The sequence below is a fragment of the Malaya genurostris genome, chromosome 2 (assembly GCF_030247185.1).
Source record: "Malaya genurostris strain Urasoe2022 chromosome 2, Malgen_1.1, whole genome shotgun sequence".
NCBI lineage: Eukaryota > Metazoa > Arthropoda > Insecta > Diptera > Culicidae > Malaya > Malaya genurostris.
In genome coordinates this window covers 345482259-345501564 of record NC_080571.1, presented here as the reverse complement: position 1 = coordinate 345501564, position 19306 = coordinate 345482259, and the positions used below count along the sequence as shown (strand labels likewise).

The window sequence follows — 19306 nt, the reverse complement described above, 5'->3', positions numbered from 1 at the left end:
TGAAATCCAAGATGGCGACTTCCGGTCTGTTGATATTCCTTGAAACCCCTTACAATATGGGTGCTTTCGGAATGAGATTTAAAAGTAGACGTCGGAAAATTATATTTGAGGTGGTTTTGAAATGCAAAACAGTGACGTCCGGTTTATTAGTATCTTTTGAAAGTTTTAACCATTTTCCTTTAACTTGGTATCCCTTTAAAACACTATACCGTTCCAAAAATATCCATATTGTAAGGGTTTTCAAGGAATATCAACAAATCGGAAGTCGCCATCTTGAATTTCAAAACTACCTCAAATATCGTTTTCTGACATCTACTCATCAATTCCGTTCCGAAGATACCCATATTGTTAGGGGTTTTAGGCAATCTCAAAAAACCGGAAGCCGCCATCTTGGATTTTGAAACGAGCCCAAACATAATTTTCTTGCACTTTCTCTTCACATCCGTTCCGAAAATAAACATATGATGCGCGGTTTTTACAGTAATCACACAAAACTTTTTTTACGAAGTAAATTCCAAATAACGTAAACTTTTTTTACGAACTACCTCTTTTTACGAACCCCCGTTTAGTTCGTAAATGGAGGTTATTACAATTTTCAGTTAATGTGATAAGCCTTTTGTTTTTTTTTTTTCGTTTTTGCCCCTTTTTTGCGATGTTGCACCCAATGGAAGGAAACCCCTCCGGTATAAATATAGTGTGATCAATCATAATAATTCCAAAGTAACCAACCTAAACCTATGTAGAAGGCCGGATCAATCAAACACAAACATCAATTAGAGAAAATTGTATTTTAATGAAAGGTGTAGATTACTCGAGTTATTCGGTGATGGTCTTGTAGATTCATTTGATTGATCTTTCATCGGACTCAACCTGTCTGCGGGAACCGTAAACACCGGCTATGGAAAGATTATTTTACGGATTAGCACTCACAAAGAGAAATGCGATGATTGATAGAATGTCATTCCGTGATCATTTCACTGCTTGTGTCTTCTACTTTCTACAGTGCACGAATGGCCGGCCCGTATCAGATATTATCAAGACGTCAACATTCTTAATTAAGTGCTCATGCCGACTTTATCTATGCTTTGTTCGGGAGTATAACGATCCGATTGATGAATTTGCGTGATCCGTCCGATGTTGAAGTTAGTGGCTAATCATCCACAGCGGGGATCCACTGATAGAGTCCCGAAATTTACCGCTATATTCCCGAAAACTTTCGAAGTATAAAAATGATCGGCTCTAGGTTTGGTCCAGCTATTTGACGGTGAGTTTCGAAACATTCAAGATCATCAGTGAGCGTTGAGTCCGCAACATGGTTGATCTCAGGTGCCAAGTGTTGATCGGTGTGCTAGGACTGTGTTCGGTGGTGACATTCGTGCAGGCCCAGATCCCTGCTTTGGGAGCATGTCCTGTGCACTGTCCGATCGAGAAATTTAATCGTACCAAATTCCTGGGAACGTGGTACGAAGCCGAACGGTACTTCACCGTAAGTGAAGTGGCTACGAAGTGTGTTTCGGCAACGTACGAGTTGCAGTCGGATGATAAAATCGTCGTTAAGAATGCGCTTACCAATTCTTTGTAAGTTTTAAATGCAGAAGTTAATTTTTCCTGATGCTCGCTTTAGACTGACTTTCAATTTTCTGAAAACAGTAACAACGTAGAGCGAACCATTTCCGGAATTTTAGCTCCACCGGGACGAGCTGGGGACGGACAATATACGATCATGTATCAGTCGTTTTCGGTGAATTACAATGCGTCCGTTTTGGTTCTGGGAACTGATTACACCACCTACGCAGTGCTCTATTCTTGCAGTAACGTCGGTCCCTTTGGGCATACCGGTTTGATAGGTTTGATCGAGTACAGAATTTCCGTTTCTCTACCATATTTCTATTCCAGTGTCGGCCTGGCTGATGACCCGCGAGCGAGTCCCGCAAGCTAAAACCATGTTCCGTGCTTACGAAGTGCTGAATAAATTTGGCATCAGTCGTACGTTCTTCGTCAAAACCAATCAGGTGGATTGTATCATCGTTCCGAGTAATATCGATGCGCTGGATGCAACTCGTAGCGGTCCGTTCCCACTTTTGGCTGCTGCTCGCGGTGGTATGTCCAGTATGGAAGCTTTGAGTCAGTTGCGAAAGGATATTTTTGCCACACCAAACATTGAACTGCAACCGTATGTTGTAGAAGTAAAGCATGAGAAATGAATCAGTTAGATCGATTTTATCTACGTCAATTTTAGATTGAATTAGTGTTTGAGTAATTATTTATTTTATATGCATCGAAACTTTTTACAGTATTCTAGAAATGAAATGAAATTTTTTTCTAATAAGTGATTTTTTTAATTATAAAAAACAAGTTTGTGCATTCTCTTTTTTTTCAAACTTGCATTGAAAGTAATAAATAAATAGAAACAAAAAATCCGCTCACAATTTAAAAAATTCTTCAAAACCAAATATGAAAAATTATATTTTTAAAGTATAAATTCTGTCTATTCAGCTAGCTCGTGACGATCATTATAAGGTCTAAAGACAGAGGGTCGCGTGTTGAGTTTCAAATCGACCACGTGGCTCGCTCAATTCCCTTTTGCGCATCGCATTTCTCTTGTACTCTCTCGTATATGAGCAAACTGTACCGGGTTGCCAGCATACATTTTATTATTTTGATGAGAAATTCAACTTTCACAAAGATTGCATGTCTGTGTGTTTGGCAGCCTTGTCGAGCCAATTTTATTTCTCTCTCTTTTTTTAGAATGCTATCAGGAAACCAAAGCGAAAAAAATGGCGGATGCATTGAAACTGACTTTATTTCACAGAAAAATACAAGACTTTATTTTTATCGCGATAACATATATGTTTTTATGTACTAATCGCATCTAAACTAAATTATCTAGACTTTGTTACGGTAGATTTATGATACAAGCCTTCAAAGCCGAGATATTCGATGAACAAGTAGAGGTATGCGTTTCCGAGCGTTCCAATTTTCACCAGTTCTTCAGTCAGGAAAAAATACAACACGACCGCTAAACTCAATGAATCATTCTGAAAGTTTCACAGAATATTCTCAACTAAATTTAGAAGACATTTTCAGGTGGGTTTTTCTACATTATGCACCGTTTCCAAGAAAATTTGATTTGAAACGGGAAAATAGCAGAAAACCTACCATTTTACGGTACTGTCCTCAGCCCTTAAGTAGTGAAATTAACATCGATAAACATTCAAGTCAAATATTGTTTCATCTGCCAATAAGCTGTTCTATAAAACGAATATGTTACTGTCACATGTTATTGGCGACTCTATCGTCGAACGGCTGAATCAACAGTCTAGCAGTCACCAGAACAAAGGCCTTGGAATAAAGTTTACTCTTTTTTTGCAATTGCCCATTGCGTCATCATAGTTTAATCATTTTTGAATTTCTGTTTTGTAATTAAACTCGTTATAGTCTTCTAGTTAAAAACAAAGAGTGTTCTGCGATTTCTCTTGTATCATTTGAAAAGCACTGAAAATCATTTCTACCTATTTTTTAGGAGAAATCAGAGCTGGTCTGGTCAGAGTGAGGACCCCTTGATGAACTAGGTTCAGCGTCAGTTTCAGTTCAATCAACATTTGAAGCAAAACAACAAGCGTCTGATTGTTGCATGCGCCGTAACTATGACAATGTTTGTTTATGTTTGAAAAATGATCAAGTAAAAGTGATGAAGTCAAAATCATAAGGCAAATCTTATGATGTATCAAAAATCACCAAAATCACCATTTCAAAAGATTAATATGAAAAATATACCTCTATTATAATGTTTATGACTCTGAAAAATACATTTCATCTATCACAGATCTAAAGCAAAAATATCCATCACAGATTATAAACAGATTTTTCAATTTAAAACACAGATTTTTAAATGGCGGTGACGACTTTTTCATTTTAAACAAGTACAAGTCGAGTTCAGATTCAAATTTTTTTTTGTGTTTCAGGTATTCGAACCCGAATACTCGAGTTTTTTTTCGGATTCGGGTAAAGATCTTTATTATTTACCTTTTCATAAATATAAAAAATAGGTATAGAATTCGCTCAAACTTAAGAAAAATTTTCCGAAGCCGAGTGTCATATACCAATCGATTCAGCTCGACGAACTGAGCAAATGTTCGTGTGTGTGTGAAAGGTCTTCTCGTCACCTTGAACGCTATTGAATGGTTTTGATATCGAATGTTTACTTTTTGAGTTATACAAAGTTTTATGTCGAAATTTTCAGTTTTTTTGACAATATCCGTCACAATTGACCTTGAAAATAGAATATGTTTTCAGACATTGATTCGGCACGATAATATCTATCCAACAAGCCATAGATTGTCAAAGTCCGTCCATTTTTAACGGAGATCTCGATATTAAAGGCGGTCCCAGAACGTATGGACGCAACCAAAAACCGCTGCCATCTCGCAACGGTTCAGAATCTGTCAATTTTTATGGCTGCGTCCTGTTGTTTACTCTCTTCTCTAACCACTTGTGCAGTTGTTTATTCGTTTTCATTAGTTAGTTTCGAAATACGTGGACTTTCAGCAGAACAACGTCGAAAAATTAGGTACAAATGGTGCACAGAACGCGGACTGTCACTGAGAAAGATAGCAAAAATGGAAGGAGTAAGTGAAAAAGCCGTGCGAAATGCAATCAGGAAATTCAGGAAATTCCTTTGAGGATAAACCGAAAACAAGTCGAAAAAAGGTCCTGCTAACCCTCAGTTGGATAAACGTATACTGAAGGCGTTCGAGCAAACGAAGCAGGTTTCAGTTCGAGATGTGGCCAAAAAAGTGGGCACTTCGAAGTCAAATGTTCTTCGTGCTAAAGAACGTTTGAATCTTCGAACCTATAAGAAACAGAAACAACCAAAACGTAGTCCGAAACAAGAAGCATCGATCAGGCCGAGGGTTCGAAAGCTGTACAATACGATTCTTGCTGGAAATTTGAACTGCACAATCATGGACGACGATACCTACGTGAAACTCGATTACAAATCCTTATCGGGACCACAATATTATACGGTGCGAGAAGGGCAAGTGTTTAACCAGTCCGATCGATGGAAGTCTTCATCACCACTGCTTCAATGAACAGCGAAATAAACATCAAGGAATGTTTACAAAAACGACTTCTACCCATGATTCGAAGCCACAAGGATCCTGTTGTCTTCTGGCGAGATCTTGCTTCTTGCCACTACTCGAAATCAACGGTAGAATGGTATACTACCAAAAATGTCACTTTCGTCTCAAAAGACATCCACCAAATTACCCACAACCTTGACCAATCGAGGAATTTTGGGCATTAACACACACACAGTTCGGCTGAAAAGTTCGTATCGTTTAATAGAAACACACATTTTTTTGCCAAAATTCGTTTTTATTATTCAACATAATTGCCACCAGAGGCGATACAGCGATTATAGCGATCTTCCAACTTTTCGATACCATTTTTGTAGTACGATTTGTCCTTTACCTCAAAATAGGCCTCAGTTTCAGCGATAACCTCTTCATTGCTTCTAAATTTTTTACCAGCGAGCATTCTCTTGAGGTCTGAGAGCAGGAAAAAGTCACTGGGGGCCAAATCTGGAGAATACGGTGGATTAGGGAGCAATTCGAAGCCCAATTCGTTCAATTTCAGCCGTTTTTTTTGAAATTTCGTCCTTCAAACGCTCTAATAATGCTATATAATAGTCACTGTTGATGGTTTTTCCCTTTTCAAGGTAGTCGATAAAAATTATACCATGCGAATCCCAAAATACAGACGCCATAACCTTACCGGCCGATTGTTGAGTCTTTCCACGCTTTGGGTTCGGTTCATCGCGTGCAGTCCACTCAGCTGACTGTCGATTGGACTCCGGAGTGAAGTGATGGAGCCATGTTTCGTCCATTGTTATATATCGACGAAAAAATTCGGTTTAATTTCGATATAACAGCTCCAAACACTGCTCAGAATCATCAATTCGTTGTTGTTTTTGATCGATTGTGAGCTCACGCGGCACCCATTTTGCACAAAGCTTTCTCATATCCAAATATTCGTGAATAATATGTCCAACACGTTCCTTTGATATCTTTAGGGTGTCAGCTATCTCGATCAACTTCACTTTACGGTCATTGAAAATCATTTTGTGGATTTTTTTCACGTTTTCATCGGTAACAGCCTCTTTTGGACGTCCACTGCGTTCATCGTCTTCGGTGCTCATATGTCCAGTACGAAATTTTGCAAACCACTTACGAATTGTTGCTTCGCCCGGTGCAGAGTCTGGATAACACTCATCAAGCCATTTTTTGGTATCGGCGGCACTTTTTTTCATCAAAAAGTAGTGTTTCATCAACACACGAAATTCCTTTTTTTCCATTTTTTTCACAATAACAAAAGTAGCTTCACTCAAAATGCAATATCTCACAAACTAATAATCAGACAGCTGTCAAATTTATACACGTATCTTTTGAAGGTTGGTACTAACTGAAAATGGTATGGATTTAATTCTAGTGGCGCCCTCTCACAGAAACGATACGAACTTTTCAGCCGATCTGTTAGCAACGGGGTTGTTTGCAAGCCTGATTCAGGAAACAGGCTATAAACTGATTCGACTACAAGTAATTTCGAAACTGGCTTCAAACAAACGATTTGACAGCAGTTAGAAAAGATACGTATTCCATAAACTTCTTGCTAGATCGTAAAATTACAGTTTTCAAACAACCTATTCATCACTAGTAACAACAAATTGTCTATATTGCAATTCGATTACAATTACATTGATACAACTAATCAATCAGAATAAGTGATTAAATCAAAGATAATAAGAAAAGATAATATAAAAGAAGTTATGTTTGTCATAGAAATTTCGCACAATTTTCCTAAAAATTTCGTACACTCAGGCAAAAAATATATGGAATGTCATAATGATATCGTAAGGTTTTTAGCCACAAGAATATCGCATGCGAATCATTAATGAAGTCTCGAAAATGGGAATTCCAATAAAAAGTCTTCATAATGGTTTCGCCGACGACACGACCAGGCTTGAAAAATGTTTGGTCATGATTTACCATCAGTTATAACAAATTGAGCGATCCTTTGCTATTGATAGAAAATATTATCGAGCAACACTATTTAGTTGCTTCAAGCTATAGTTGCCAAGGAATCCGAATACAAATAAACAAACAGTTTGTTAGACTAAAAATAATCATGCATCATGTGCAAAGCATTTGAACTATCACTACTTGTAGCACCCAAGAAATTTATGAAAATATACACTTAACTCATAAAATGAGTGTAAAAACTGTTGATATTTAGTGGAAATAATGGCTACATTTAACTCAAAACTATAAGATATAGCATTACCTCCAGATTCTATATGAATTTCATACGAATGTCACATTGTTTTCCACATAGATTTCAAGTGAAACACAGTTGACCGAAACAAGGGTTTTGCACATACACTTGTGCTGTACTCATTTCCACTAGAAAAATGAAGTGTTTAACACATGTAGTTCGATTCAACAGCAAAAAAACCTGTTTTAATCCTCCTAGTGGTGTAATGATGCCTTTCTCATATCAATCATACTATCATATATAGTACTGTGGCATTCTTCAAAATAATTTCCTTCGATTCTTAAACGAACAAACGGAATCGGGTTGTTTGACCGTCTACTGATAAAAACTGTCAAATAGAGAAGATTGAGGTCGATTTAGAAAACTTTTTACGATTTTTTGCCCTTTGCCTCCGGAACTAAAAGTTGGATCAAAATAATATTCAGGAATTTTGTATGGGATCACAAGACCTTTTATTTGAATCTATGTGAAAATCGGTTCAGCCATCTCCGAGAAAAGTTCGTGCAAAAAAACGTTACATACACACACAGATATTTGCGTACTCGATGAACTGAGTCGAATGGTACATGACACTCGGCCCTCCGGGCCTTGCTTCAAAAGTCGGTTTTCACAGTGATTGCAAATGAGAAAGGCAAAACATCACGTCCAAAACAAAAACAAATCAAAGCTAAGTGAAAAATAATCTTATCTTGCATCTTAGTGAATTTGCACAAGAAATTTTAAAACAAATCGCTTTGGTTATATATTGAAATGAAATAGCACACTGAATTGAAGTACTATTTACATATGAATCGATCGTACAAATTTTTATCAGTGTGGTTAAGAATTCGTAGCCTTCTTCAATCCGGGGAAATTGTTCTGCCAATTGAACTACTGTGGATGTGATGATACATCATCTAGAAGACTTCCTAGTAGAAAAGAACTTGGTATATGATCTGTCTATGCACGACCGGTGTGGTTCAAATTTTAATTCCACCCTGTGCTCCAATATCGCACGTAAAAACTTATCAAACATTTCCTTCCTTCCAATTGAATAACTCTTTAATTCTCCGTCTGGGCAATGATATGTGAGATTTTGTTGGCCTACTTTTTGCTTACCCAACGTTCGCTCTTAAATTAACGTTTATTTCTACCGTGTGAGATTGGGAGGACAATTATTTTTTGTACCATTTCTCTCTATTTTATATTTGAAGTTAACTGCAAACATGTTAAATGAATTGCCATATGATTCTTTAATATAAACAAACTTTTATTGAATGATAAAATCATGTTACTGGGCGATTTCAATCTTCCCGGAATTCAATGGATCGACTGCTTCTTTAGTTATCTGTTTCCCTTAATGAACTATCCAACATTGCTCTTTGCGCTCTGAATTTTTTTCTGAAATATGGAAGAAATTCTATCCTTACTTTATATCTATTTTTTTACAATCAAGACTATAAGAAGATTCTATATACAGCGATTTCTCTTCTGCGTTCGACAAAATTAATCATCACATCGATCAAAATTAATCATCATCATCGATCTCCAAGTTAAGTAGACTGGGATTTAACAGATCATTTTTGATGTAGATTACTTGAAAGCTATGTATTGCACTTTAGTTCGCTCAACTCTCGAATAAGCTGCTAATTACCAAAACGATATTCAACGTTTTGAAGCGGTTCAACGCTAATTAGTCCGATTCGATACCATGACTGCTACAAACTGATTGGTCTCTATTTATTATCTGTCCGTCGCGATATTCGAAAGGTTAATTAGTTACTATAGAGGCACAGGATTCAAGGAAAGTGTATCATTTGGATGATTGTGATCTATTGATGCAAAAGATGAGGAGGTTTTATGCCTGCTGGAGAGCAAGTTTTACAGAAGGGCTTTTTCTTGCTCCATTGAAAAAAGAATAAAAAATATCTTTTACTTGGTGGGCAGTAGAAAGAATAATGTATTCTAAATGTGCATTCGGTTAACAAAGTTTGGGAGCCACTGATCTCTACTAACAACAAATTGATCCTAATTGGTAATTCATCATAAAAATATAAAATAATCATGATCTTCTATAAAATTTCATAACAACATTTGAGAATGAAAATCTGCTGTTATGCTTGAAAATTGTGTAAATTGCTTTAGAACTACATGATTTCTACTCGTGGTGTAATTTTTTCATCGAAGTGTTTTCTTTAAATGTGGAAATAATGCATTTATCTATTCATAGTTAGGAGCTGTCAAACAGTGATACGTGTAGTGTATGGGTGAACTTGTCGGATGTTTTCAGCTACGCTGCCGGAGAAAGCTGTTTGGTAGTCGAAGGCGAAAAAGTATTCGAGACTGCGAACCTTCTGGTAGTTGAAGTAAATGAGGCCTTCAATGACGTACGGATATGGCGTACTTTTGACTTGTCTACAGTCATTTTCTCCAAGTGCCGGGCCGTACACAATTAGAAATTGGCATGCCGCCCGATCGTGGAAAACATGAAAAATATTCGTGTTAAATTACGCTAAGTCACGGGTATCTGAACATAGAGACAGAATGATCTTGAACAACGGGTTTTTTTTATTCAATAATATAATATAATTTTAGGCACACTGCTTAAGGGCTGAGGCCAGTAGGTCGCGTAAAACCACGTGGCTCGCTGTGCGTATTACATTTCTCTCCATGCTCTCTCGCAAATGTGCCAAATGACTCTCGATGTGGCCGGGTGGCCAAGAAAGTTTTGATATTTTCGGTTACAAGTTTTACTACATCATATAAAATCCAAGAATGCTGCCGCTTGTTTGGCAGCCTTTTTGAGCCGATTTTATTTCTCTCTCATGTTTCGTTACGTTACCAGGGAACTAAAATGGCGGCGACATAGAAATCGACTTACCTCCACAAAAATAACTTACACCTAATTTTCATCACGACAACATATACGTTTTTAGGCACTAATCGCATCTAAATTAGATTATCTAGACTTTCTCAGGGTAGATTTTTGATCCATGCTTTTGAAGGCGAGATATTTAATCAATAAGTTGAAAGTTACCGTTTTCAGCTATGCAATTCTTTCTTCAGAAAAAAGAGTTTCCCGACCGCTAAAGTCAAACAATCATTCTGAAATTTTCACAGAATAATCTAAACTAATTTTCTAAGAGATTGTCAATTGGGTTTTAACGACTAACTTAAAACTATAATAGTATCATTAGACTATGTCATCTTGGACTCTCGAAAACCTAGCTTTCAGCTGGCGATCGGCAGTGGTCGATGAATTGAATATTGCATGAGTCTTCCAGATGGCGTTGGTAAATATCTATGCTGGCCGCATCCTTTGGTCCGTGTGGGTCCGCTGGAAACACCCTCAGGCTACGATCTTCCGTGGGCAGTGATGGTGGCAACAACGGGTTAAAACCAGAGCTTGAAATTGTCACGCATTCTCAATCAAAGAAACCATTCAAGCAGTCTCATTTTCAATGTTTTACTGTCTCATTCGTAAATGACCGACACCAGAACAAACGAAGAGAGACGAAGCATTCTCGTTTCTCATTGAAACAAAGAGAGAGTATAATTGTCAACGTCACTCTTTCCTCTATGACAAGACGAAACCATACTAACGTCTTTAGAGCAAATTCAGCAGCAGCAAGATTCATATGGGTGGTCTATAATGTAAATGAAACTGAAACAAACGTATCCTCAGCAATCCGTTTTAGTTTTATTTATTCGACCAGTTCTACTGTCAAATTTAAAACTGGTATACACTGCCGTTCTATTTTTTCTATATTTGAAACACAGATAAAACGCTGCTGGGGCTGCCAGTTTATTTTGTTATAATTTCTAGATTTAAATTTTAAAACTGACATAAATTATGCATCTAGAACTAGAACACTCCTGAATATGCCCTTAGGGAGCAACAGCAGAATATCAATTCCCATTCTTTCATCGATGTATTGAAAATCTGTGACGCTTGGCTATAAAAAGTGACTAAAAAATGGCAAATCGAAGTAATTACATCCCAAAACTTCTTTGGAAACCAAAACTACTACAAATTCGAGCACCAACAGTTAAAACTTATTGTGAAACCTTTTTACCATTTTCACAGATTTTTTCTTATAAAACTGCAGATTTTTTCATCTAATTGGCTAAACACATTCTGCGTCACAGAACACAGATTTTTTTTTTCAAAGTTTACAGATTTATACAGATTTTAACAATATTTCGCAAAACTGACAGATTTTTAGAACATTTCCAACAGATTTTCACAGATTTAAAACAAAAATATCCATCACAGATTATAAACAGATTTTTCAATTTAAAACACAGATTTTTAAATGGCGGTGACGACATTTTAAACAAGTACAAGTCGAGTTCAGATTCAAAAATTTTGTTGGGTTTCAGGTATTCGAACCCGAATACTCGAGTTTTTTTCGGATAAGGGAAAAGATCTCTATTTTTTACCTTTTTTAATAAATATAAAAAATAGGTATAGAATTCGCTCAAACTTTAGAAAAATTTTCCGAGGCCGAGTGTTGTATACCAATCGATTCCGCTTGACGAACTGAGCAAATGTCCGTGTGTGTGTTGTCAACAATAAGGGTCGAGATCTCAGAGATTACTGGACCGATTTTGATCAAACTAGTGAAAGGTCTTCTCGTCACCTTGAACGCTATTGATATCGAATGTTTACTTTTTGAGTTATACAAAGTTTTATGTCGAAATTTTCAGTTTTTTGACAATTGACGTCACAGTTGACCTTGAAAATAGAATATGTTTTCAGACTTTGATTCCGCACGATAATAGCTATCCAACAAGCCATATATTGTCAAAGTCCGTCCATTTTTAACGGAGATATCGATATTAAAGATGGTCTCAGAACGTATAGACGTAACCAAAAACCGCTGCCATCTCGCAACCACTTGTGCAGTTGTTTATTCGTTTTCATTAGTTAGTTTCGAAATACGTGGACTTTCAGCAGAACAACGTCGAAAAATTAGGTACAAATGGTGCACAGAACGCGGACTGTCACTGAGAAAGATAGCAAAAATGGAAGGAGTAAGTGAAAAAGTCGTGCGAAATGCAATCAAGAAGTTCGGTGAGGATAACACCTTTGAGGATAAACCGAAAACGGGTCGAAAAAAAGGTCCTGCTAACCCTCAGTTGGATAAACGTATACTGAAGGCGTTCGAGCAAACGAAGCAGGTTTCAGTTCGAGATGTGGCCAAAAAAGTGGGCACTTCGAGGTCAAATGTTCTTCGTGCTAAAGAACGTTTGAATTTTCGAACCTATAAGAAACAGAAACAACCAAAACGTAGTCCGAAACAAGAAGCATCGATCAGGCCGAGGGTTCGAAAGCTGTACAATACGATTCTTGCTGGAAATTTGAACTGCATAATCATGGACGACGAAACCTACGTGAAACTCGATTACAAATCCTTGCCGGGACCACTGCTTCAATGAATAACGAAATATACATCAAGGAATGTTTAACAAAACCGACTTCTACCCATGATTCGAAACCACAAGGATCCTGTTGTCTTCCGGCCAGATCTTGCTTCATGCCACTACTCGAAATCAACGGTAGAACGGTATGCTACCAAAAACGTCACTTTCGTCCCAAAAGACATGAATCAACCAAATTGCCCACAACTTCGACCAATTGAGGAATTTTGAGCATTAACGAAGGCACATCTTAGGAAACATGTCTCGGCAGCCGAAACCATTCAACAGTTCGAAAAACATAAAAAGTGTCAAAACTTGTCGCCAAGAAGTCTGTACGGAATTTTATGAGGAACGTTCGCGAGAAGGTGCGCCAGCTAGTCTACAATGGCTAAGTAGCAAATGTTAAGAATAATATTCTGTTGTTGTAGTCTAATATTATCAGTATATCGAATAAAATTTGAATATCTAACAGTTGTGAATTATTTACAGCGAAATCAAAGTGCGTCCATACTTTCTGGGACAGTCTTTATGTGTACCAACGCATTTCGACTTCATGAAGCCATAAAAAACAAAATGATGTAAAATTGCAAAAAATAGTAAAAGATATTTTTGCTTCAATATCTGCATAACAATTATCAACAACGTACGTACTGCCATTCCGCCATCTGTGAACAACGTAGTAAAATTGTACTCAGCAAAGCTCACCGCATCACTCTCTGATACATGCGAAAATCCCGCTCCTCACCGTTATCTCACTCAGTCGGTTCACGCGAATGTTGTGTAAAGCTGGCTTGTCTCACAACTGCCATATCTACCGGGCTGCCCGGTTTGACTCTCACTCTCTTGTTGTATTGCACACCGAAAGCACATCCTGCACATCAAACAGAACTCACTTGCGTACACTCATTTTCCAATGTTCGTACTATGTTTTCGATTCGGTTTCTCTTGCTGTTGGCTGTTGGAAATCCATGGAGACGCGTGGTAATATTGTTTGAGTGTTATCGACACTACCACCGCACGCATGACTGTTGCTTCTGCGGCGCGTAGTGGAACCCAGTGAGTTTCTCGTCATCGGCACCCACCGATGAGTTGATATCGATTTTTTTTGCTGCGGTAAAAGCACAAGCAATGGAATATTGCGTGAGTTATGCATGTTTTGTCCGTATGCCAGCACCTGCCGTGCGATGCTTCAGAGGGGAGGGGTGGGGGACAGTGTCCGTTATCTCGAATTTCGATCCAAAGGTTGGCGGCCAAGGGTACCGTTTTTCAACTCCAACTGACTATATATGCAACTAACTGTCACCCGCCATGGAACGGAAAGGAACGCAAGGTGACAGCGAGTGACAGCGATGAGTCGAACCGAAAAGGAAACAAGACGAGTGGATATCATGTTTCTCGTCCGGGGCCCGCGCTTGGATCGGGTCTGAAAACATCTACTGCCGCCAGTCGTCAGTCGAATTCCAGTCACTGCCACGTTCGGAATGCGTCCCCGTCGTGGAACGCCGAAATAGCGGTTGGTTGTGCGTGTGTTCGCTAGGGAAAAAAAGGACGATAACCATCTGTGCTTAAAGCTGCGGTGAAAATTGTGTTTCAGCTTCTTTTTCTTTTGTTTTTGGGTGTCGGTGAAATAGTTGAATGAGTTTGAAGGTGAAAATATGAGTGAGAAATAGCAGGCCGAAATTTGAATTGCAGAACATTGGTGAATAAAACTGTTCAGGATATCTATTTGAATAGCTAATTAGTAGATCAAAAAATCAATCGGCGAAATATTTCTTTAAAGTGAGTATTATTATGAGAGTGGTTCAGTTGACTGTTGACGTTTAATTTAGTTTGCCATTGTGTTAAATAACAACTCATTATTTGTTATCAGACGAATGAAAGAAGCTCCTTTCTCATGGTTATTTTGCTTTTCCGCCTGACTTCAATGTGGCGAGTTCAAGGGGATCACGAAAACAAATACTTTAATGTTGATTGCTGCTCGACGAAGCCGATAGTAAACTTTCCATTGTTTAGCTAGAAACCACTCCCTCTTGAGTTGTTTATGTAGAAATAATGGATACTAAACAATTCATTCTGGCAAAGTTTCACAACATACTCTCGGAACAGCTTGTTAATGGAGCTGTTTATCAATTACTGTTATAAGATACAATGCAATTAAATCTGTAAGAGTGCATAAATCCATTGCAAGAAAATTCCACATTTCTTTCAGTTGGAAAAAGCTACCCAAGGCAAACTAAGTGAATGTTAAAAATTCCTTTTTCACAGCAGTTTCTTCCGGCAATTGGTGCTCAGTGCTGTGAATGTACCGCATTTCGAGCTTTTTAGTATATTCCTCTCGGATTCGTGTTTGAGCACCAGACTCGTTGCTCGTTTTTCGGCAGCCCCAGGCGCCACCGCCGGGAGGTCAATAGAACTAACCAGAGTGCTATAGAGAGATGTGGAGACGTGCCACAGTCAGAACGTAGAGTACGGAGAAAGCGAAAGTTTGTTCTATATATCTATCCGTCTATATATTTGCTCAGAGCAGTCACGTAAGGTTGTTTGGAATTTCAGATTACCGCCATAAAAAGTGTAGAACGGTTGAACATTGTGCTGGAAAACTATTTTCGTTCAACAACAGTCCGTTGTGACCATATGCTGTCTCGTGAAAAAGCTGTTAAACGAATAAAAAAATGACACTTAAATTTAGATTTTCTGCTCAGCTTGATCAGCGAAATGATTTTCTGTTTGAAATCACAATTTTCTTCTCGAGACATTTTGGTAGTATCGGAAATATCAGTAGCGAACTTCAGAACGTTTATTTGGGACAGTTTTCGTTTTGTTGGAACACGAAAGGCAATTTAGTTTGCTTTAGAAGCAAAGCCCTAGATGACTACTGTTCACCTGTTTTCTGCCAGTCAAATTTCCTCGTTTGTTTTATCGAAGTAAATTTTATGAGGAAAGATTTTAAGCTGGAATATTTTCTTCAATATCTCATAACGTTTGCATTTCTTCATAGATAGAATATAGAACTGACTATTGATCGAATGCCCAGATAAATCTAGTGTAATATACAATTCGATTCAGCTCGATGAAAACGGTACTTCCGAGTTTGATATGCAACTATGTGAATGTGAATGAACTATTATTCGGATTGTTATTTCTCCTTACTCATCTATCAATTCACGTTCGGTGTTGTGTGCTTCGATACTAGTAAAAAACCTGTGTTTTAATCCACCTACTGGTATTTTTCTCAAATAACTCATGTTTTCATCAATATTACTAAGGGATTCATCAAAAACCTTTTCTTAGAATATTGAATAGGAACAAAAAAGTTTGTTTGGGCACATACATTAGCACAAGCTTTTCAATTTTAATCAAGTTTTAATCCAAGTTAATAGAAATTCTTCGTGTTTTGCATTTTCGCTCCAAATGACGGTTTAAAATTTTAAACACATCTCACCCTGCTGTTCCGGAACCGGAAGTGAGATCCGAACAAAGGTTAAAAGCAGTCTATTATTATATACGTTTACCCTTTTGTTTGATTCTAGGTTTGTACAAATTGACTCAGCTGCTTCTGAGAAAATGAAGAGAGTTCCATTTTTGAGTTTTTGATTACTATTTCCGGTATTTCTAGGACCGGGAGCTGGGAACCGGCATAGCCTGTAATTCCAGAACCGGAAGTCGGATTCGGAGGAAATTTTATAGTGTTATGTGAGGTTGTGAGATCTTTCATTTGAAGTACTCTCTGAGAAAATCGAGTGTACTTTTTTAGTTCATTTTGCTCATTTTTCCTTGTTACTCCAGAACTGGAAGTCAGATCCAGATGAAATTTAATAACACGCTATGGGACTACAAGGCCTTTAATTTGAGTCTAAACTAAAAACAATCGGTTGACCGATCTCTGAGAAAATCGAGTGATTTGTATCTAAGAATCGATCGTCTGGTAAATTATCTTGATTCTAGTATGGCAGTTACTTAATGTCTTAGAGCAATTCCACAAACTACAAGAATTAGTCCTCTGGGGTTTATCATTATTGTGTCCTACATTTGATCGATTGATATTCGTAACACAAAGCCTTTAGCTTTCGCGTGAAAGCTCTGATGCACATCAGAAACGCGAACCAAGACCATAAAACATTCGGAGTGATTCCTAGTGGTTTTCACGGTCGTTTAGCAGTGTATTTTTAAATATTAGAATTCTTGTATCTCTGGAAATAGTAGTCCTTAGTTACCAACTAGTTTTTTACACTCAATTTAAAAGAAAAAATAGTAATTTGAATAGGTTTGGGAGGAAAAATGCGCATTGACATTTTTTAACTATGTATAGAATAACAGTTATTTGGCAATAAAACGTTGTTAATTATTAGGAAGAGTGGTCCTAGCTCGCCACTGTGGACTAAGTCGTCATCCCTACGTTTTTCAGACCTAACTTAACAATTATCATAAGAGTTTCCATTTGCAACAGAAGTTTCCTTGAAATTTGCGGGAGCTGTTATAAGTGTGTTTGTTTCTTTGTTCCTTCATTTTTTTTTTTTTTTTATTCAATAATATAATTATTTTTAAGGCACACTGCTTTAGCTCTAAGGTGCCAAGGACTTTTTCTAATTTTATTAACGACTAACTTAAAACTAGGATAGTATGATTGGATAATGTTGTATTGGGGTCGCAGTGGTCGACTTTGGCAGATCCAACCTTCAGCTGGCGATCGGCACCGGCCGGTGGGTGGAATATATCATGAGTCTTCCAGATGACGTTGGCCGCATCCCTCGGTCTGTGTGGGTCCGCGGGAAACACCCCCAGGCTACGAATACCCGGCGGGTGGCCCGCATGACTAGAGCGACCTTCCGTGGGCGATGATGGTGATGTAAATATAACGAAAAAATATAGAGAAGTAAATATTGCGGAAAACGAAGTAAAATGGGGATATGGGAACGAAATGACTAAGAACGACAGAGATCTAATTAGTTGACATCGAGATGGAGAAGAGACGGGGAGGGGGGAAGCGAAAAGGTTAGTGACAGCAAAAAGATCTTGTTAGTTCCGATGAAGATGGTGGACAGATGAGGAATCGGGATAATCGGCGGAAGTTAGTGTCGAGTCTGCAGGTGAAAATAATTCTTAGCCACAGTTGAAATAACGTCGATAAATAGGAGGAACTTTCTAAGCAAGATGTAACAGATTACACTTGTATATTAATGTGTTTGAGGAACTGGTATATCAGAAGCATATATGAACTATCCCGACTCGCCAACACATCCCGAACCGGAACCTCAGTCGGTCTACCTCGGGCCCTGAGGGATTCCAATAGCTCCGATCTGGCGTCGCGATACTCTACGCACGACCACACGACATGCTCGATGTCCTGATAACCGTCGCCACAGGTGCAGAGCCCGTTCTCCACGATCCCGATACGCCGGAGATGTGCGTTGAATGTATAGTGATTTGACATGAGTCGTGACATAACGCGAATGAAATCACGACTCACGTTCATCCCCTTGAACCAAGGTTTCGTCGATACCTTAGGGATAATGGAGTGTAGCCATCGTCCCAGTTCGTCATTCGTCCATGAAGTTTGCCAACTTTCGAGAGTTTTCTGACGAGAAATACTGAAAAATTCATTGAAGCAGATTGGTCTTTCATAAATGTCACCTTGTAATGCGCCCACCTTAGCCAATGAGTCTGCCTTTTCATTGCCCGGAATGGAACAATGCGAAGGGACCCAGACTAACGATATTGAATAAGACCGTTCAGATAAAGTTCGCAAGTGTTCCCGTATTTTCCCCAGGAAATATGGGGGATACTTTCCTGGCTTCATTGCCCGGAGAGCTTCTATTGAACTTAGACTGTCCGTGACAATGACGTAATGGTCTTTGGGCAATGTTTCAATGATCTCGAGGGTGTACTGAATAGCAGCTAATTCTGCGACGTAAACTGAAGCCGGATCACTGAGTTTGTAAGAAGCGGTGATGTTTTGATTGAAGATGCCGAAGCCTGTGGACCTGTCGATGTTTGATCCATCAGTGTAAAACACCTTTTCACAGTTGACTGTTCTAAATTTATTATAAAATATATTAGGGGCCACTCGAGGGCGTACGTGTTCCGGAATTCCACGAATCTCTTCTCTCATGGATGTGTCGAAAAACACAGTAGAATCAGAAGTATCCAAGAAATGAGCACGGTTGGGAGCAAACGAAGAAGGATTAATATTCTGAGCCATGTAATCAAAATACGAGGACATAAAACGGGTTTGAGAATTAAGCTCAACTAACCTTTCGAAGTTTTCAATCACCAGAGGATTCAAAATGTCGCATCGAATGAGCAAACGATATGAGAGATCCCAGAACCGGTTTTTCAACGGTAAGACGCCCGTCAACACTTCAAGACTCATCGTATGAGTTGATTGCATGCAACCCAAGGCAATACGCAAACAACGATACTGAATTCTTTCCAGCTTAATGAAATGGGTGTTCGCGGCGGATCGGAAACAGAAGCATCCATATTCCATAACGGACAATATCGTTGTTTGGTACAATCTGATCAGGTCTCCTGGGTGGGCACCCCACCAAGTTCCGGTTATTGTACGAAG

The 19306-nt window shown here is 38.4% G+C and overlaps 2 protein-coding genes across 3 annotated transcripts in view; both read left to right on the top strand.

The window, feature by feature from the left end:
- The first annotated feature begins 1312 nt into the window (after positions 1–1312).
- LOC131429377 (apolipoprotein D-like) lies at positions 1313–2204 on the top strand. Its single transcript, XM_058593455.1, has 3 exons — positions 1313–1578; positions 1651–1838; positions 1897–2204. The coding sequence occupies exons 1-3, from the start codon at positions 1313–1315 to the stop codon at positions 2202–2204; spliced, it is 762 nt and encodes a 253-aa protein (XP_058449438.1).
- Positions 2205–14097: 11893 nt separating this feature from the next.
- The window catches only part of LOC131431957 (P protein-like), a 105092-nt gene continuing 99883 nt past the window's right edge, over positions 14098–19306 (top strand). The window contains exon 1 of one of the 2 annotated variants that reach the window (XM_058597945.1): positions 14098–14517. The gene's annotated coding sequence lies outside the window, so the exon portion shown is untranslated. The remainder of the gene's footprint in view (positions 14518–19306) is intronic. The other variant, XM_058597951.1, reaches the window with a different exon arrangement.

Bases quoted from the DNA above. Each gene is read 5' to 3' on its own strand.
- LOC131429377 (XM_058593455.1), top strand. From the start codon at position 1,313: ATGGTTGATCTCAGGTGCCAAGTGTTGATCGGTGTGCTAGGACTGTGT. The intron at 1,579-1,650 runs GTAAGTTTTAAA...TTCTGAAAACAG, and splicing joins AATGCGCTTACCAATTCTTT to TAACAACGTAGAGCGAACCA. The intron at 1,839-1,896 runs GTTTGATAGGTT...TTTCTATTCCAG, and splicing joins CGGTCCCTTTGGGCATACCG to TGTCGGCCTGGCTGATGACC.